Source organism: Gorilla gorilla, chromosome 4 (genome assembly GCF_029281585.2).
Source record: "Gorilla gorilla gorilla isolate KB3781 chromosome 4, NHGRI_mGorGor1-v2.1_pri, whole genome shotgun sequence".
NCBI lineage: Eukaryota > Metazoa > Chordata > Mammalia > Primates > Hominidae > Gorilla > Gorilla gorilla.
The window spans coordinates 83,598,668-83,619,723 of NC_073228.2; the positions used below are offsets into that span (position 1 = coordinate 83,598,668).

The 21,056-nt window shown below is 40.6% G+C and overlaps 1 protein-coding gene across 3 annotated transcripts; it reads left to right on the plus strand.

Moving 5' to 3' along the window:
* The first annotated feature begins 1,981 nt into the window (after positions 1–1,981).
* On the plus strand, positions 1,982–20,877 carry ZNF287 (zinc finger protein 287). Of its 3 annotated transcripts, none has more exons than XM_055386100.2 (6): positions 1,998–2,503; positions 3,276–3,876; positions 4,582–4,679; positions 7,384–7,510; positions 7,977–8,063; positions 17,764–20,877. In XM_055386100.2, the coding sequence occupies exons 2-6, from the start codon at positions 3,474–3,476 to the stop codon at positions 19,332–19,334; spliced, it is 2,286 nt and encodes a 761-aa protein (XP_055242075.1). In that variant the 5' UTR covers positions 1,998–2,503; positions 3,276–3,473; the 3' UTR covers positions 19,335–20,877. The 3 variants fall into 3 exon arrangements, with proteins under 3 accessions (XP_063562709.1, XP_055242075.1, XP_055242074.1); XM_055386099.2 differs by having other exon boundaries at positions 2,132–2,252; positions 3,399–3,876; XM_063706639.1 differs by lacking the exon at positions 3,276–3,876 and having other exon boundaries at positions 1,982–2,252.
* Positions 20,878–21,056: the final 179 nt, after the last annotated feature.

Genomic DNA, 21,056 nt, shown 5'->3' on the forward strand with positions numbered 1-21,056 from the left:
ATTCTAGCTTATCAGATATTAGAATTATTACTTGTATCAGTCAGGGTTCAATCAAAAAAGCGGAACCAGTAGATATTTAAGATACTTGTGGCAAAGAGTTGGCTTACTCGATTGAGGGGTGACTAGGTGAGTCCAAAGTCCATAAGAGCACCCCATCAGGAAGGGCAGGCTGGAAGCTGTGGTACGCTGATGGAGTTTCTTCTCCATCAGGGAAACGTTGGTTCTTTTTTGAAAGCTTTTAACTGATTGAATCAGGCCCACCCAAATTATCTAGGATAATCTCCCATACTACTTAGTCCAACTGGGTTTATGGGCTGCAATCTCATCTACAAAATGCCTTTACAGCAACACCTAGATTCGTGTTTACTTAAATAGCAAGAGACTGTAGCCTAGCCAAGTTGACACATCAAAAGACCATCACACTCCCCAAGTTTTTTTTTTTTTTTTTTGAGATGGAGTCTTGCTCGTGTCGCCCAGGCTGGAGTACATGGAGTGCAGTGGCAAAATCTCAGCTCATTGCAACCTCCGCTTCCCGGGTTCAAGTGATTCTCCTGCCTCAGCCTCTTGAGTAGCTGGGATTACAGGCGTGCGCCACCACACCAGGCTAATTTTTGTTCTTTTAATAGAGACGGAGTTTCACCATGTTGGCCAGGCTGGTCTCAAACTCCTGACCTCAGGTGATCCACCTGCCTGGGCCTCCCAAAGTGCTGGAATTACAGGCGTGAGCCACCGCGCCCGGTCCAACTTTCTTTTTGTTAAAATTTTCCTGGTGTGGTGATATTAAGAGTCTTTGACAGTCCTCCTCCGCCCTCACAGGATTCTGCCTCCATTTGATTCTCTGTAGGCTTGTGATTGCTTTGACCAAGAGTCTGACAGAATTGGTGTTAGGTGACTTCCAAGGCCATGTTATAATTGGCCGTGGCGCTTCTCTCTTGTTCACTGGAATGCTCACTCTTGGAGCCCAGAGCCACCATGTAATAAGTCCAGCTGCCCTCAGTCCTTTATGCTGGAGAGAACACATTGAGGCACTCTGGTCAAACACAAGCCGAGTTCATCTTTTAGCCCATCTCCTCCCAAGCAGTAGACATGCGAGTGGAAAAGCCATCTTGGAAGCGGGCCCTCCCAGCCATCAAATCATCCCAACAGAGGCTACAGACATAATGAGGCAAAGGCCCACCCACTCAGTTCCCCTTTCAAATTCCTCACCATGAAATTTATGAGCATAATACGGTGATTGTTCTTCAAAACCACTGAGTTTTGGGGTGGTTTGTTAATAGAACAGTAGATAACGGGAACACCTTGAATATGTTTTTCTATGCTTTTACTTTTCCAGTGTTTTATGTATTTTTGTTTTGTGTCTGTTAGAAATAACAGCTACTCGGGAGGCTGAACCCAGGAGGTTCAAGTGAGAATCACTTGAACCCAGGAGAATCACTTGAACCCAGGAGGCGGAGGTTGCAGTGAGCCGAGCTCGCACCATTGCACTCCAGCCTGGGCGACAGAGCGAGACTCCGTCTCAAAAGAAAAAAGAAAAGAAAGAAAGAAAGAACATGGGTTTTTTCCCCCAATCTGAGAGTCTCAGAATCAAATTCCTGAGGAGGAAGTGAAAACCTTTAACAGTTAGTATGTATGCACAGTAAAGCCCGAAACCGCACATGAAGTCTTTCTGCCTTTAGACCCACATCTTCCCTGACCATTCTTCCTCTAGGAAATCTGGCGCCCAGTTTTCTCTGGGTAGTTGGCGCGGGGCTTCAACTCCCGGCGCTCCTCCAGCTACTGGCACCTCCCTGGCCTCCAAGACGTCTACCAGACCTGCGTCTGCCCGGGGAAACTTTGAAGTTCCCTTCGGAACCTCGCAGGCTGACAAGCAAGTCAGAGCGATGGGTGGAGGAGGTTGCCATGGAGACAGGTCCAGGGCCAGAGGCGCGGGAGGGGGAGGCCGCAGCTTGGGCTCCGATTGGCTCTGCGGGCGCGCAGCGTTCTTCTGGCGCACATGCGCAGTGACGCCGAGGCGAGGTCGCGGCTAAGCAGAGGCGCCAGGGTTTCTGGGCCGGGCTTCTCAGGACCGGGCTGGAACGTGCAGCTTCTGGCCGGGACACTCTGTGCTTTGCGGGGAAGGGAAGTGGCGGAGCCCGAGGACCCGCTGCCGCTCGGGACTGAGCCCGCCACGCAGGCGCCTGTGCCAGCGTCGCCATTGTTGCCTGTGGCCTTAGGGCCGCTCCGGCTGCCCGTCGGCCGGGTCCCAGCGACAGGTATTGATGTCCGGGCGCAGCGCGCGAGTGTCCGCGCGATCAGTGACAGCCCGAGCCCGTCCACGCGCGGGCTCCCGTGCTCGTGGCTTGCGGGAGGGCAAAGACGGGGTGGAGGCTGCTGTGGGCCCAGTCCCAGCGTTGCGCGTCGCACGGTCCCCGACTCCCCCGCTGCCCTCGCCCTCGACCCTGCGGCTGAAGAGGAGTAAGAGGCAGAGGGACTTGGCCGGGAAGGGGAGGCGACAGGAGGCAAGGCAAGGCTGTCGCATCACCTCCGCAGGGCCTTGTAAACAGTTGTCTTTGGTGGCACGACTGTGCCTCAGCAGGGCTCGGAGCTGGAGCCTGGGGAGAGGTGGTGTCGGTTCTCCTCCAGATCAGGCCGGTTCTAAGGTTTCCTTCGAGAATCCTGGTTTCGAATATATCCCTAAAGAACTGTCTCCTATAGAAGCACTTAAAGGACTTGAAGTCACACCAACCTCTTCACTCTTTTCCAGTCCAACCCGCTGGTCTTCCCAACCCTCTGATAGTGAAAGGCTAGAATCGGCTGGCATTAACATGAAACGCAGATAAATGGCTCGCCCTTTCCCCTGACAGTTCCCTTGGGAACCTTGAGCACTGTATTAAGAAGAAATTCTCCTAGTTTCTTCCAAGTAACAGATTTCACTTTGTTATTGTTGAGAGTCAGTTCAGTCATTACAGCTTCTGTAACATCAGTGACTAAAATAATGAAACTATTTTCTCTATAAAAATGTTTAATTTTTGTTACAACAGGTTAGAGGTTTAATCTGTTGTTTTGCTTAGATTCGAGTCATTGCCTCTGACACTACCTTTTTAATAGCAGCTCCATCCCCCACCAACCCCAAGCAGATGGCAGTTCCCTTACAAGTCTAAGGATATAGGGGAGGAAGACAAGGTAAAGCGTATGTGTGTTCATCTATGCACACTGCGAGTCTGTTTCTGTGTGTGTATATGTATAGTAGAGTACACCAGGGATTCTTGACCTTGTGGTCCATGCTTGTGTTTCAGGGTCTCTTATCCATCCCTGCAAGTTCTGGGCTCAGAATTTGTCACTAAGGCTGCTAACTCTACCTTGATTCTGTTCTGCCCTCGGCTGCAGCAGCCTTTGATATAGTGTCCTTGTGACTCTAGCATGAGACTTCAAGCAGTTGGCTCACTACTGGAGAAATAAAGGATATTGCCAGATTGACTCTCCTGTCTGTAGCAATGTTAGCCTCAAGCAAGAGGATGAACAGTTCTTCACGTTCTCAAATCCTTCTAAGGTGGAAGTCAGACAAGGCTCAGAGTGGACCCTACAATGTTGAGAAGGAAATCCTTACTTCGAGATTCTTGCGTGACACTGAGACCTGTCGACAGAATTTTAGGAATTTTCCATACCCAGACCTGGCTGGTCCTCGAAAGGCATTGAGTCAACTCCGAGAGCTCTGCCTTAAGTGGCTGAGACCTGAGATTCACTCAAAGGAACAAATTTTGGAGCTGCTGGTGCTGGAGCAATTCCTGACCATCCTGCCTGGTGAGGTTAGGACTTGGGTAAAGTCCCAGTATCCAGAGAGCAGCGAGGAAGCAGTGACTCTGGTGGAGGATTTGACTCAGATTCTAGAAGAGGAAGGTGAGAATCATAGAGCAGAGAGGGGAGGAATCCCTGGGTGGTTAAAGAAGACAACTAGCACATCTGAGCAGCTCCTTTAAAGAAATCAGGGAGAACACTGAGAGGTCCAGGATGCATTTTTTAAAAAGAAAGAAACTGGGGAGAACAAAGGTTAGTGAGTGAGAACAAGGCTTTAACATGAGCTCCATCCTGCATGGTGTTCTCCTTCCAGATTGCTTGGGAGCAAACACACATTATCTAAACCCCCAAGAAAATGTCTTGAAAGAATGACCAGACGCAACCAAATTACCACTGTGTGAGCCCTCAGAAAGTACCTTCAGAGGTTTGCACCATTCTACTAATAAATCATTTGCTTTGTGAATTGAATTTTACAATAAAATACTTCCAAAAAAGGAAGAAAGGGTCTAGAGAACATTCCCTTATTAAGAGATAACTCACAAAATTAATATCACATAAGGATTTAGTTAAAATGTGAATTTTGTTCATACTCTTTAAGATTTTTAGAGCGAGCTTGTTTCTGAAGTCTGTTTTGATGTCTTAGGACAAGTCATTGGCCCTTTCCTCTGATGCTTTGAAGTAGGAGTGCTGTTTTTGATTTCCTTCTTACTTCTCAATTTAAGAAAGTGTAGGCATCTATTTGGTGAGGGGTTTCCTAGGCTATTCAGAAAGGACTAATCTTCCTCATGACCTCTTTCTCTTCTCTAGCTCCTCAAAACTCTACCCTTTCCCAAGATACCCCAGAGGAAGAGCCCAGAGGAAAACATGCTTTCCAGACAGGATGGCTAAATGACTTGGTAACCAAAGTGAGTGTGACTGTCTTTTCTGATTTTAAAATGCCTTCTTAGTGTGTGAGGACATTTTCTGACCTGGCCGTATAACTACTGTGCCCCCAGAAGCTCTATCAAGGACTTAAGCCCCAGTTTCTCTCCTATGTTATCTTGGTCTGTTAAGGTAGGTGAATGTACCATAAAGAAAAGGTGCTTCCATTGCCTTCCCTTGATATGTCTTTCCTTACTTTGACTTTGTCAGCAATATCACATAGAGAATACGAGATTGACCTCCACAGCCAGATGGATTTAGGTTTTGTTTCCCGGCTCTACCATTGGAACTGCAATTTGGGACAAGATACTTAACCTCTCTTAGCCTGAGTTATTCTACTCTCATAAATAGAATTTACCTCTTAGGTTGTGAGTATTAAATATTATGAGACTTGTAGTTAGCCTGGATTACAGTTAAGCAATTAATAGATGATTGTTACTATTATTTTTCCTCATTAACAAGTAGTTAAAGGCCATGCATTCTGTCATATTACTGTTGGTCATGAATTTATATATATTTTTTGAGACAGAGTCGCACTCTGTTGCCCAGGCTGGAGTGCAGTGGTGCGATCTTGGTCCACGGCAGCCTCCACCTCCTGGGTTCAAGTGATTCTCATGCCACAGCCTCTGGAGTAGCTGGGGTTACAGGTGCATGCCACCATGCCTGGCTAATTTTTGTATTTTTAGTAGAGACAGGGTTTCGCCATGTTGGTCATGCTGGTCTTGAACTCCTGACATCAGGTGATCCACCCGTGTTGGCCTCCCAAAGTGCTGGGATTACACGTGTGAGCCACCATGCCCGGCCATGAGTCTACATTATTTTAAAGAATAGTAACTCAAGATACCTTAAGAGAAAGATTTACTGTAAAAATATAACTGGTTTTTCTGAAATTGGAAAGCCTTTGGTAACCAAGTTAAAATGATTATTCATTGATAGTGTGAACATTTACCTGGAAAGCCTAACAAAATCAAGGGAAAAAGTGTTAGAAACACTAATAGAAAAATTGGATAAAATGAATACAGAAAATGACATACAAAAATCAATTACTTACATATATATACTTATATATATATATCTACATATACATATAAAAATGAGATAAATGATAAAATGAAAAAAATGCCTCCAGTATCACACCCCCGAAAAAAATTTAAAATATCTAAAACTAAGCATAATATAAATATTGCAGTACTTTCATGTCTAATATTTTGTAGAACATGAAAGAAACCTTGAATATTATAAAGTCATCAGTTCTCCCTAAGTTATAAACTTAATACAATTTTGAAATCCCAGTATGATTTAAAAGAAAAAATTTTTTAAGAGATGGGATCTCACTATGTCGCCCAGGCTGGTCTTAAACTTCTGGCCTCAAAGTGATCCTCCTGCCTTGGCTTCCCAAAGTGCTGGGATTACAGGTATGAGCCACTGCGCCTGGCCTCCTATATGACTTTTTTAAAGATATTGACAATTATATGAAAAAATAAACACGTGGCCAGGGGCAGTGGCTCACACCTGTCATCCCATCACTTTGGGAGGCCGAGGCAGCTGGATCAACTGAGGTCAGGAGTTTGGAGACCAGCCTGGCCAACATGGCAAAACCCTGTCTCTACTAAAAATACAAAAATTAGCTGGGCATGGTGGCGTGCGCCTGTAATCCCAGCTACTCAGGAGGCCACTGCACTCCAGCCTGGGCGACAGAGCAAGACTCTTTCTCAAACAAAAAAAGAGAAAAAAGAAACCTGTAAGATAATACTATATTTTTAACAAAAGAAGAGCAAACAAGAAAAGCACTAACCTTACCAGATTATGAAATGTATTTAACAATGCAGCAGTTCAACACTGTGATTATTGGTATCTGTTATATTTTTAAAAAGAAAGACTGAATTTAACCATAGAACACATAAAAATATCTTAACATTTTAATTATAACATGTTGGATTTATTCTTAAAGCATAGCTTGAAAAGCAAAACCATTCAACTCTGTGTCATCTGTGTTTAAAATTTAAAACTCAAGTCAGGCATGGTGGATCACTCCTGTACTCCCAACACTTTGGGGAGCTGAGGTGAAGGATCGCTTGAGTTCAGGAGTTTGAGACCAGCCTGGGTGGCATAGCAAAACCCCATCTCTACAAAAAAAATTAAAAATTAGCCAGATGTGGTGGTGTGTGCCTGTAGTCCTAGCTACTCAGGAGGGTGAGGTGAGAGGATCACTTCTGCCCAGGAGTTTGAGGCTGCAGTGAACAATGATTGTACCATCGCACTCCAGTCCAGGTGACCAGGCAAGACCCTGTCTCTTTTAAAAATAATAATAATAAACCTTTTCCTTTTAAAAATGGAGCTGCCACCAATGCATGCACTAGTCCAGCACAGGCAACAGAGCGAGACTCTGTCTCTTTTAAAAATAGTAATGATAAACCTTTTCTGTTTAAAATGGAGCTGCCACCAATGCATGCATGAGTGCTAAGTGAAAATACATTCTGATCTATTTTCAAACTTCCGTTTAGGGTCATGGAGAGATGCTGTGGGGCTGTCCATATGTCAGGGGAGGGTTTTGACTAGACAACTTCTAGGATCCTACTAAAGCTTAAAATTCTGTGACAGTCCCCCACCATACATATACCCAGTGTTATCAGTGTCCCCTTTGCCATTAGTTCTTGAACTGAGTTAAGTTAACATTTGATATTTTAGGAATCGATGACATTCAAAGATGTGGCTGTAGACATCACCCAGGAGGACTGGGAGTTAATGCGTCCTGTGCAGAAGGAATTATACAAGACTGTGACATTACAGAACTATTGGAACATGGTTTCTCTGGGTAAGGATCATCTGCATCCCTCCTCCTCCTAGCCTGTTCCCATTAAAAATGGGTTGGTCCTCAGACATGCTTGGCTAAAAATGGGGTCCAGAAATAAATGTTCTTATCTCAGTCAAGCACGAAAGTGACTGTTTTACTCCCGTTTTCCAAATGAAAGGTTCTTAAGTGAGAGAACATTGGCAACTGATGCACAGCTTCATAGTGCTGCCACCTGATGCTGCCTTGCCCAGCCTTTGCTACTCTAAGGGAAGGTTTCTTCCTTCGCATATCCTCTTCAGTGGCAGGAAATTGTTATCCTGTCTCTGAAAGGATAACAATCAACAGCCTAATTCTCTTATTAGATCATGTCCATGAACTATTGTTTTCCTACAGAGGTCTGTTCTTCCAGATAGGTAGAAGTCTGGTAATAAAACTTTGAGCAACCATTTATCTCCAGGATAAAATTCATTATATTCCTCCTGAACAGGACTTACAGTGTACAGACCAACTGTGATTCCCATATTGGAAGAACCATGGATGGTGATAAAAGAAATTTTAGAAGGCCCTAGTCCAGGTGAGAAACAAAAAGCACATGAGCTTCTTTGTATTTAAGAATCTATATCCTAAATGTGGTGAGAAATGCATTTTAAATATGACCAGGTCACTTTTTGCAAAGGCATTCTAGCCTGTGAAGAACACTGAGCTGTTTGGCATTGCTTCCTTACAGAGGCCTCTTCAGGAAGAGCTTCCTAACATCACTGTTAACACACTTTTCCCGTGTCTCTTCTCATTTTATCCTTCTACATGACCTCTAGGTCCCATCTCTTAAGAGCTTTGTCTAGGGCTTTCATTGTGCCACCCTTCCTCTAGATTTAAACATGTATGAATGCCCCCTAAAAATTTAAATGTTAAACCTTCTTCTTTTTGAGTTTCTTTTATTCTGTTCACTGACAAATCCCTACATCCCCCTGCCTTCACTTTTCTAAATCATCCCTTTCTTTTTTATTTTCTAATTATTTAAAAAGATAATATATTCACAAGATTCAGAATGTTTAAAAGTATATAAAGCAAAAAAAAATATATAAATATATATAAATGTCCCACCTGAATACCACATTCACCCAGTTCCTACATCTCCCCAGCATGTGACCGCTGTCATAACAGCATGTCAATGAACCACTGTTTTCCTGTAGAAGTCTGTAATAAAGTTCCACATAAGTAGAAGTCAGGTAATAAAGTCTGAACAACTGTTGTCTCCAGGATAAAAGCGTGGCAATAAACAGTTATTTGAGATGTTTATTTTGCTTTGGGTTTTTTGCATATAAAGTCAATATAAAAATAGTTTTTGTCCATTTTTAATGTGAATGGTAGCATACAATACATACTGTTTTGTACCTTGCTTTTTTAACTTAAAAGTATATCTTGAAAAGCCTTCCAAATGAGTATGTAAAGCGCTTCCTCATTTCTTTTTTTATATCTGCATCATATTTTTATTATTGAACTTGTTCCTTATTCATGGACTTTTTCATTCTCATTCCTTGCTTATTCCCTCCACAATAACTTGATTTTAAAAGATTTTAAACCTACACAGGCACATTACATTCATCACTTATGTACTGTCTACTTGGAATCACTAATTATCATCATTTAGCCACTTTTGCTATATCTCTATACAAAGGTTTTTGCACTGAGCTGTTTTACAGTTAGTTATAGACATCAAGACAACCCCTAAATACCTCCTAAGAACATGAACATTCTTCTACATAAGCATGATACCATTCTCTTACTATAGATAATTAACATTTATATAATAGTGTCATCAAATGTATAGTCAAATATTCAGATTTTCCCAACTGTCCTAAAAACATCCTTTATAGATATTTTTCTCCCCAGTACAGAATCAAGTCAGGAATCATGTGTTCTACTTGCATGTCTCCTATCTTTAGTCCCTTTTAACAGAGAAATGTTCCCCAGCCTTTTTTCTTTTTTAAAAAAAGTCTTTCATGATATTGACATTTTTTAAAGGTTCCAAGCCAGTTTTTTTTTAATGACCTACAGTTTAGATTTGCCTCATTGTTTCCTAAAGATTAGTCAGTTTAAACATTTTGCCAAGAATATTTGAAAGGTGATGTGTATCTTCCATTGCATTTCTTCAGGAGGTACATAATGGTAATTCATCTCATCATTGGTGATGCTCAGTTTGGTTAAGGTGGTGTGTACAGGATCTGTCCTTTTTAAAGGTGCATTCTTTGTGATTAATAAGTCATCTGTGGAGTGATACTTTGAGGTCACATGACTATTCCTTGATAATCTTTTACTTAAAATTTTTAGCGTCCATTTGATGATCTTTGCGTTATTATATTGCTGGTTGCAAAATGGTGATTTTCTTTTTTGTTGTTGTTTTTGAGATGGAGTTTCACTCTTGTCGCCCAGGCTGGAGTGCAGTGGCATGATCTCCTCTCACTGCAACCTCTGCCTCCTGAGTTCAAGCAATTCTCCTGCCTCAGCTTCCACAGTAGCTGGGATTAGAGGCATGTGCCACCACACCCGGCTAGTTTTTGTATTTTTAGTAGAGACGGTGTCACCATGTTGGCCAGGCTGGTCTCAAACTCCTGACCTCAGGTGATCCACCCGCCTTGGCCTCCCAAAGTGCTGAGATTACAGGCGTGAGCCACCGTGCCCAGCTGCAAAATGGTGATTTTCTTTCTTTCTTTTTTTTTTTTTTTTTTTTTTTTTGAGACGGAGTCTCGGTCTGTTGCTCAGGTTGGAGTGCAGTGGGGGGACCTTGGCTCACTGCAAGCTCCACCTTCCATGTTCACGCCATTCTCCTGCCTCAGCCTCCCAAGTAGCTGGGACGACAGGCACCCGCCACTACACCCAGCTAATTTTTTGTATTTTTAGTAGAAACGGGGTTTCACCATGTTAACCAAGATGGTCTCAATCTCCTGACCTTGTGATCCACCCGCCTCGGCCTCCCAAAGTGCTGGGATTACAGTTGTGAGCCACCACGCCCAGCCAAAATGGTGATTTTCTAATGCAGTCATCTTTTCTAAATGATTAATACCATTCTTCATTAAAGAATAGCCCTTTCAGCCGGGTACGGTGGCTCACGCTTGTAATCCCAGCACTTTGGGAGGCCAAGGTGGGCGGATCACGAAGTCAGGAGTTCGAGAACAGCCTGGCCAACACAGTGAAACTCTGTCTCTACTGAAAATACAAAAATTAGCTGGGCGTGGTGGTGGGTGCCTGTAATCCCAGCTACTCGGGAGGCTGAGGCAGGAGAATCACTTGAACCCGGGAGGCGGGGGTTGCAGTGAGCCAAGATTGTGCCACTGCACTCCAGCCTGGGCAACAGAGCTAGACTCCACCTCAAAAAAAAATGAAGAGCTCTCCCTCCCCCACCCCATATATATATATATATATATATACCACTGTTGACTAATGGAAATTTTAAAAATTCAATATATTATTAGTCGGCCAGGCATGGTGGCTTACTCCTGTAATCCCAGCACTTTAGGAGGCCAAGGTAGGTGGATCACTTGAGGTCGGGAGTTTGAGACCAGCCTGGCCAACATGGTAAAACCCTGTCTCTACTAAAAATAATAATAATACAAAAATTAGCTGGGTGTGGTGGCACGTGCCTGTAGTCCTAGCTACTTGGGAGGCTGAAGCAGAAGAATCGCTTGAACTCGGGAGGTGGAGATTGCAGTGAGCCAAGATTGTGCCACTGCACTCCAGCCTGGGCAACAGAGAAAGACTCCATCTCAGAAAAAAGAAAAAAAAATATATATATATATGGATGTGTATTTATTTATTATCAGTCCATTAATTCCAGTTTTTACATTTTATTTTGTGTTTTTGATGCTCAATTGTCCCAAATTTGGTCACTCTAGCATCAAACAAAAGTCCAGCATCTTTTTGACGTGTCCCAATTTGTCTTCAACCATTTCCTTGCTTTCTGGCACAGCCAGATTAGACTTGGGATTTCTCTAAGGAACCCTGATTCATTTTAGTAGGGAATGGTACTTAGAAACCAAGATCTGGGCCATAAGCGTATTCACTGTTTATGGGTATCATTGCTTCTGTTCAGTGGATAGAGCTAGGAAGTATGTGTGTGTGTGTGTGTGTGTGTGTGTGTGTGTGTTAGTTCTTTTAAGTCAGGAGTTCATACTTAAACTCCAATTCAAATCTGACACCACAAGGATATTCCATTTTTTATATTCCCATATTCCATTTTGTGTCTCCTTTCTTATACAGTGAATAACCTGGTTTCCAACAACATCAGTATATTTACTTATTTGCTATATCATATGTTACACACAAAAATAGTTTCAAATTCACATTAGTATAACAAACAGTCTAGAAAGTTCAAGATTTCTTTGAAGTCCTTTTTGTCCTTAGAATATATACCACTAAGGATAGTGTTTTTTTGCTTTTTAAAATTATTTTTAATTTACATTTTTGAGTATGCAAAAACAGTAACATGGCTGAGAACTCAAAAACTATATAGAAAGGTATACATTTCCTTTCCTTCTGCTTTCTTCCCACCTACTCCCTATAGGTAACCATGATCATTGGTTTCTGGTGTATCCTTCCCATGTTTCTCTTTGCAAAAATAAATTATTAATATATTATCTTCTTTTGTATATGAAAGAAGTATACTATGTATATTCTTGCATCTTGCTTTTATTCCATTTTTTATTTTATTATTTTATTTTATTTTATTGCTGTTGTTGAGACAGAGTCTCACTCTGTCACCCAAGCTGGAGTGCAATGGTGTGATCATGGCTCACTGCAACCTCCATCTCCTGCATTCAAGTGATCCTTCCTCCTCAGCCTCCTGAGTAGCTAGGACTACAGGTGTGTGCCACCACGCCCAGATAATTTTTGTATTTTTTGCAGAGGCAGGGTCTTGCCATGTTTCCCAGACTGGTCTCAATTTCTGGGCTCAAGTGATCCACCTGCCTTGGCCTCCAGTGCTGAGACTACAGGTGTGAGCCATAGCACCCAGACATTCCATTTTTTAAATCTAAGACACTGACTTTTTGTATGTCCACCAATATGGATGCTAGTATACAACAATGAATTAAACAATAATGACAAATATGATATGGCCAGGCACAGTGGCTCACACCTGTAACCCCAGCACTTTGGGAGGCTGAGGCAGGCAGATCGCTTGAACTCAGGAATTTGAGACCACCCTGGGCAACATAGTGAGACCTGTCTCTACTAAAAAAAATTTTTTTAATTAACTGGTTGTGGTGATGCATGACTGTAGTCCCAGCTACCAGGGAGGCTGAAGTGAGAGGATAACTTGATCCCGGGAGAGCAAGGCTGCAGTGAGCCAAGATCACACCACTGCACTCCCACTGGGTGACAGAGTAAGACTGTCTCAAAGAAAAAAAAAAGATATGCTACCTTAGAGTGAATTGTTTCACTTTTTTAAAAAACTAACTTTGGTCATTAGGTATTTTAAGGGTCATAAACTTTAAAAGCTAATTCTTCTCTATAATTTATGGCCTTATATGCCTTAGTTGGCAAAATACAAAATACACCTACAGCACACTAAATTCTCTGGGGAACGAATTCTGCACACTCTAGGCACTGAGAAAACATACATAGTGTAATGGAAATAAGCCTGGATTAGAGTCAGGATAGTCTTCTGGGAGATACTTGCAGTCTGAAGTCACTTTAACTTCTCAACATGAGGAGTTTTCTAGATCATCAGAGAGCACAAATTTGGGCTCTGAATACTCAAGAAAGGGCAATGTATAGTTATGCATTTGGAGAGGGGGGATTTTTCTCCCTCCAAAGAGCACCAAGACTGAGAAAGACAGTTCCTTTTTTCATCCTGTGGAGGTGAGGTTTTGGGGTTTTGTTTTTCTAGCCTAGCCTGTTCTTACATAGTGTGTAGTCCTCTGTTCAAGGGACTCCTGTCAGCCTCCTCTCCTTGGCTGGGCCCCAGCCTTTGTCTTCTAGCCCCAGAGTCCCTTGTACCCTCAAAATGGAAGTTTAAGGTCATCAAACATGATTGAGGAGCTGTCTCAGGCAGTCAACTTCAACTATTGCTGACTTCTTGCCTTCCTGCTTTTACTTAATTTTTGGCCTGTGAGGATTTTGCTTTCTTGCCAGCTCAGAGATATAGTAAGTTGAATCTACCTTTGGTTAGGGTACTTCAGGAAGTAGGTTAGTCACACTTCAGGAAATGGAAACTTTGGTAATTAACAAACAGAATAGTAGTATTGGTTTGATGGCCATTACTGTCTCAGATCTTTTATAGTTCTTTATTATATTTTATAGTTTATTGTTCTTTATACAGTACTTTGCCATTCTTTGAGGTTCAATTCAAATCACACTTCCTCCACTGAAGCTTTCCTTGATTACCTGAGTCAACATTAATCTCCTCTGTTTAGAAATATTATACCACTGTTTGTCCTTATTAACCAACAGATAACACTTCTAACCAATCCTTTCTGGTTTTAGTGATAAACACATATTTAAACCCTGCTTAATGATCTGTTTCAGAAGTTTTAGTAAACTAATTTGTTTAAAATGTGCGTTTATCGGTCGGGTGCAGTAGTTCATGCCTGTAATCTCAGCACTTTGGGAGGCTGAGGCGGGCGATCACCTGAGGTCAGGAGTTCGAGACCAGCCTGACCAACATGGAGAAACCCTGTCTCTACTAAAAATACAAAATTAGCTGGGCGTGGTGGCACATGCCTGTAATCTCAGCTACTCGGGAGGCTGAGGCAAGAGAATCGCTTGAACTTGGGAGGCAGAGGTTGTGGTGAGCCGAGATCGCGCCATTGCACTCCAGCCTGGGCAACAAAAGCGAAACTCCATCTCAAAAAAAAAAAAAAGTGCGTTTATAGTAGCAATTTATTCATGATCATTATTCAGCCTTGTCACTTTAAGTTTGTTAATTATAACTTTAGTACTTTTCAGTTGTATGTACAATCTGTCATAGACTGATACTGATTGCATAGAAGTTGAACTCAACTTCTGGTATCATCTCATCTCTTTTTTGTGTATATACACACCTACTTGTATAGTCCATCCACATTCTCATTTTCTTCTGGGGAGGGGAATAACAAATCCTAGCTTGAGAAAGTTGGTTTATAAATTTTTTTCTTTCATAAAAGTAATATAACTATTTTCTATTTTTCTTTTTTATTACTTTTTATTTTGCTACACCTACTGGAGTGGAATATAACTACTTACTAGTACTAAATAGCAACAAAAGTAATATAGCAAATTTATTGAAAATTAGAAACTAGAAAACTTATCATTATTAGCATTTTGGTAATGTTTTTCCACTTCTGATGTGTTTTCATGCTTGTTATGATGCGCTTTTTTCATTTAACATTACTCCTAAACATTTTCTTACGTAAACTGTGATTTTGTATTTGAATAAAAGTAAAAAAAGTAATTTGTAAATTCAAGTAGTACAAGGAAGCAAATATTAAGTGTCCCTCTCCCCTCAGTCATGACCAGGACCTTCTCCCCTTAGATTATTTGTGTGTATGTGTGTGTGTGTGTGTGTCTGTGTGTGTGTGTGTCTGTGTCTGTGTCTGTCTGTAACACAAATAGCATATCTTTACACAGCTAGGATCTTGCTCTACATTTTTTTATACACCTGCTTTTTTTTTCACTTAATGTGTCCTGCCACTAGTCCTTATACTAGACCTATCAGTTATCAATATTCTGTTATCCCTTATTCTATTAATAACTAGTCTCTTACTGATGATGTAGCTGTCATTTTCAATTACTGCATATTACTCAATTGAATAGATACATTTGTAAAGGTATTATACTATGATCTGCCTCTTAGAAAGTTTCTGAAGTATTTAGTACCATTTTTGCTATATTATAAATTCCATATTTGATTAAATTACATTATGTAATTCTTGATATTTGCAAGTTATATGTTTCCCACCTGGTTTCAAAGGAGAAAGAGGTTGTAACTTAAATTTTGTGTTAAGTAATTATACGAGAAACGTAATAATAGGCACCAACAAATACATATTTGGCTGCCTTATTACAGCCAGGTTAGATTGAGGGTCAACCTTTTTGGTTTGGTTTGGGGTGTGTGTGTGTGTGTGTGTGTGTGTGTGTTTGGTTATGTGTATGCATGCACATCTGTGTATGCTTTCATCTGAGTTCTCCTTTTTAAATGTTAATGTCATTTATTTTACCATTTCAGTTGAGTCGCCACCATATCCAGAGTCTTTTTCTAAACGAAATGTGAAAGAAGGATAAGCTATTTCCAGAATTTGCATCTAGGTTGGAAATATAAGAAATGTACAGAATTGTGAATTGCAGTCATGTGCTGCATAATGATGTTTTGGTCAACAACAAACTGCATGTATGACAGTGGTCCCATAAGACACAATGGAGCATATATAGAAGCCTGATGCATAAGCACTTAATATTTGTATTGCAGATCAAGTAGGGGAAATGATTGATATTCAGTAATAGTGCTGGTACATTTAGCTTTCCATATTTAAAAAAGGAAAAAAATATATATACATATGTATCATCTAGGTTCATATAAGTATACTCTATGATGCTCACACAATGATGAAGTCGACCAACACCACATTTCTTAGAACGTATCCTCATTGTTAAGAAATCCATGACTGTACTCATATAAAGCCAAATTCTGTCATGAGCCCAATACTATATTGGGTTGAACCATATAAGGTTGCTGACATTCAGCCATTTTGACCTATTAAAAAAGGCAATTTCCTACATAATTCAACCTAATCTGTATTTTATTTTATTTTTTTGGAGACAGGATCTTGCTCTGTCATCCAGGCTAGAGTGCAGTGGGGCGATCATGGCTCACTGCAACCTCCGCCTACTGGGTTCAAGCAATTCTCATGCCTCAGCCTCCCAGGTAGCTGGGACTACAGGTGCACACCACCACATCTGTCTAAATTTTTATATTTTTAGTAGAGACAGCGTTTTGCCATGATGGCCAGGCTGCTCTCAAACTCCTGACCTGAAGTGATCCACCCACCTTGGCCTCCCAAAGTGCTGGGATTACAGGAGTAAGCCACAGAGCTTGGCCTCTAATCTGTATTTTAAATTCAAAGAAGCATTGTAGAGAGAAATATGAGCTGGACTATAAACATCTTTTTTAATAGGTGGAGAAGGCATCGTAAAAGAAGGCCTAGAGTCTAGGATTAGCATGGCATCTAGAGAAGATTATGAAGAAGTAGTGGATAACTTTAGGCCAGGTGTGACGGCTCATATCTGTAACCCTAACACTTTGAGAGGCTGAGGCAGGCAGACCACCTGAGGCCAGGAGTTTGAGGCCAGCCTGGCCAACATGGTGAAACCATGTCTCTATTAAAAATAGAAATATTAGCTGGGCATGGTGGTTCCTGCCTGTAATCCCAGTTACTCGGGAGTCTGAGGCACAAGAATCACTTGAACCTGGGAGGCAGAGGTTGCAGCGAGCCAAGATGGCACAGAGTCTGTCTCAAAAAAAAGAAAAAGTAGTGGATAACTAAATTAAGCTGAACATGAGTTGTAGTAGGAGACAATAGAATAGAAAGGGCTGAATTATTTTGGGACTGAGTGCCAAGTGGAGGTATTTTAAACTTTTTAACTTTTATACTTTAAGCCACTAGTCCTTAAACTTTGGTATGTAGCAAAACTGCTGGGTTTAATAAAACAGATTACTCAGCTCTACTGCCAGAGTTTCTGATTCAGTATGTCCGGGTGAGACCCAATAATGTTAACACATTTCTAGATGATAGTGATGCTTATGCTGCTAGTGGGAGGACTGCCTTGAGAACCATTGTTTTAGGCTATGGGAGATAGAGATACTTGAGCATAGAAAGCACTCAGTGAAATTGCTTTAGGAATATTATGTGGGATTGTGTGGAGCAGATTGGAAGAGAGAGTGATGAGAGTCAGCATGTCTACTTTATGAACACATTACATAAATTAATCCATGAGGCCATCCCAAGTTATCCCACACAGTGTTATCACTGTTTTGACTTCTCTTAGCTCTGTCACCTGACTTAATCTGTTTTATTCCCTCTGTGTCCATGTTGAATATGAAGAACCTGTCTGTTTTCAACAACTTAGTCTCCCTTTTTTTGCCCTTTTTGTCTCCTTTCCCAAGTTTTAAAGACCATGATGATGAGGTTTTCAGAGCTGTTGTCTTTGGGCATTTTTTCTATGTTTATTCTTTTGTTTCTATTTTGGCAGTTTCCTTTCTCCAAATAAATGAAGATTTTTTTATATATTTTTTATTTCAGAATGGGAAACTAAAGCCCAAGCATGTACTCCAGTGGAGGATATGTCTAAACTCACAAAGGAAGAAACCCATACCATCAAATTAGAAGACTCATATGACTACGATGATAGACTAGAGAGGCGAGGAACAGGTGGCTTCTGGAAAATTCACACTAATGAAAGAGGTTTCAGTTTGAAGTCAGTCCTTTCACAAGAATATGATCCTACAGAAGAATGTCTTAGTAAATATGATATATATAGAAATAATTTTGAAAAGCATTCAAACCTAATTGTACAGTTTGATACCCAATTAGATAATAAAACTTCTGTGTATAATGAAGGCAGGGCAACCTTCAATCATGTCTCATATGGTATTGTACATAGGAAAATACTTCCTGGAGAGAAGCCTTACAAGTGTAATGTGTGTGGGAAAAAATTTAGGAAATACCCATCCCTCTTGAAACACCAAAGTACCCATGCCAAAGAGAAATCATATGAATGTGAAGAATGTGGGAAAGAGTTTAGGCATATCTCATCCCTTATTGCACATCAGAGAATGCACACTGGAGAAAAACCATATGAATGCCACCAGTGTGGTAAAGCCTTCAGCCAGCGTGCACACCTTACTATACATCAGAGAATTCATACTGGAGAGAAACCCTATAAGTGTGATGACTGTGGGAAAGACTTCAGTCAGCGTGCACACCTTACCATCCATCAAAGGACACATACTGGAGAGAAACCATATAAATGCTTGGAATGTGGTAAAACCTTCAGTCATAGTTCATCACTGATTAATCATCAGAGAGTTCATACTGGAGAAAAACCTTATATATGCAATGAATGTGGGAAGACTTTCAGTCAGAGTACACACCTTCTTCAGCATCAAAAAATACATACTGGGAAGAAACCATATAAATGCAATGAATGTTGGAAAGTGTTTAGTCAGAGTACTTACCTTATTCGACATCAGAGAATTCATTCTGGAGAGAAGTGTTATAAATGTAATGAATGTGGAAAAGCCTTTGCTCATTCCTCAACCCTTATTCAACATCAAACCACTCACACTGGAGAGAAATCCTATATATGTAATATATGTGGGAAAGCCTTCAGCCAGAGTGCAAATCTTACTCAACATCATAGAACACATACTGGAGAGAAACCATATAAATGCAGTGTGTGTGGGAAAGCATTCAGCCAGAGTGTGCACCTTACTCAACATCAGAGGATTCATAATGGAGAAAAACCCTTTAAATGCAATATATGTGGGAAAGCATATAGACAAGGCGCAAATCTTACTCAGCATCAAAGGATTCATACTGGAGAAAAACCCTATAAATGTAATGAATGTGGGAAAGCTTTCATTTATTCATCATCACTTAATCAACATCAGAGAACTCATACTGGAGAGAGACCCTATAAATGTAATGAATGTGATAAGGATTTTAGCCAGAGAACATGCCTTATTCAACACCAGAGAATTCACACAGGAGAGAAACCCTATGCATGTCGTATATGTGGTAAAACCTTCACCCAGAGTACAAACCTTATTCAGCATCAACGTGTTCATACAGGTGCCAAACATCGTAATTAATGGATAAGGGAAACTTCAATTCGGTTTTACAACTTTGTTTCAATTTTATTTTGTGCATTCTATGTGTCAGAACATTCAGAAGAAGTCTGAAGAAGTGCAATATGTTAGATACTCAGCAGAAGTATCAGAAGTAGTGGTATGGATATAACCTATTTAGATTTAATGTGAAATTTAAGAAGGAAACTTGACTTCTTAATTTGATATGAGTTTAATTCATTACAGAAAGAAACCCTGTGAAGGGTATTCAAAAACATAACTCATCAACTCTCTATTTCAAGTACAGTTATCCTTTGGTATACTCGGGGAATTGGTTCCAGGACCACCCATGTATACGAAAATCTACCCATACTCAAGTTGCACAGTCAGCCTGGTGGAACCTGTGTATATGAAAAGCCCTACATCTATGCAGGTTTCCCATCCCTGAATAATGTGCTTTCAAACTCTGTTCAGTTGAAAAAAAAAATCCAGTATAAATGGATCTGTACAGTTCAAACTTGTTGTTCAACGGTCAACTGTACATCCTAATGAGGCCTTATGAGTGTAACTTAGGAAGGTGTCCATCAAATAGAGATTTCACACTAGAGAGTGATCTTAAAATTACAGAAAACAGAAAGCTGCTTTCAGGCCTTTTATTCCCAGCTTTGAAGCCTTAAAATATGTAAAGGACTCCCTTCCCTGTTTTACTTCCCCTTCTCCTGTTATGCCATAACTGCCATATGGAGCCAGTAGGTTTGAAAAAAAAAACAGTTGGAAGTATCTTAAAGATTTCTATGTGACCACTGGTTACACCTTCCCTCAGATATGGAAATATTAAAGAGAAGCTTAATGAAAGATATGTTATGATAGAAACTAATGTGTATATAACATTAGATGTGTAGAGATTTAGTTAAACAGGCAAAAATTAAATGCCTCAAGCTTAAATGAATTTTCAATACACATTAGCCTTGATTTCACTAGGTTTTGACATTCAAGGTCATCCTGAAGGAAAAAAGTAGGTATAAAGTATACAGTTCCCATTTTTTTCACCTGACTCCTAAATTTATACTTCAGGTTTCTCTGTGACTGTTTTATTATGGAAAGTTCATTTCTTCCACTGAAACACGTTTCTTGAGTGTCTACTATGCTCAGGTCCCAAACTTCCTAATTGGATCCTCTCAAGCTTGTTACAGTGCTGAAAATCACAGGTGGTTTACACAACAGAAAGATTTCTAGAGTGATGAGAAAGTGAGGATGTGATATTTTGTCATGGGTTGAGCGTAAGCAACCTGCTAAAATGGGTTGCCAAATGCTACCTATATCCCAAGAGAAGGAAGTGGAAGTAATAGTGTAGCTATATAAATAATGTGAGAAAAAAATGGAAAATAGATTTGAATTCACTGCAGAATGTGGGTCAGGGAAAAGGTGAAATTTTAATGGAGTGAGGAAAACATACATAGATAATTGCTATAACATGAAATGTAATTGGACTTGCTTTGCCTATGAAATGAGAGTGGCTAAATAAAAAAGAATTCAGCCTGGTTATTAGAAGAAACTAAAAACAAAATGACTGATTTTTAAAGAATAATTGGAAGCCTGACACTCCTTCATACATACAAATAAAACAGAGATTACTCTTAACATGTCAGGAAAAAATTTAATTGGAAAAAGCATTGATGCAGTAATCATTAAGCAATGATAACTGGGGTTGTGGGTCTCAAAAGGAAAACTGGCAGAAATGCAAAT

What these genes read in the sequence shown, in the direction of transcription:
- ZNF287 (XM_055386100.2), top strand. Translation starts at nt 3,474, where the DNA reads ATGTTAGCCTCAAGCAAGAGGATGAACAGTTCTTCACGTTCTCAAATC. An exon ending in TCAGATTCTAGAAGAGGAAG is followed by an intron (nt 3,877 to 4,581) that starts GTGAGAATCATA and finishes TCTCTTCTCTAG; the next exon opens with CTCCTCAAAACTCTACCCTT. An exon ending in TTGGAACATGGTTTCTCTGG is followed by an intron (nt 7,511 to 7,976) that starts GTAAGGATCATC and finishes CCTCCTGAACAG; the next exon opens with GACTTACAGTGTACAGACCA.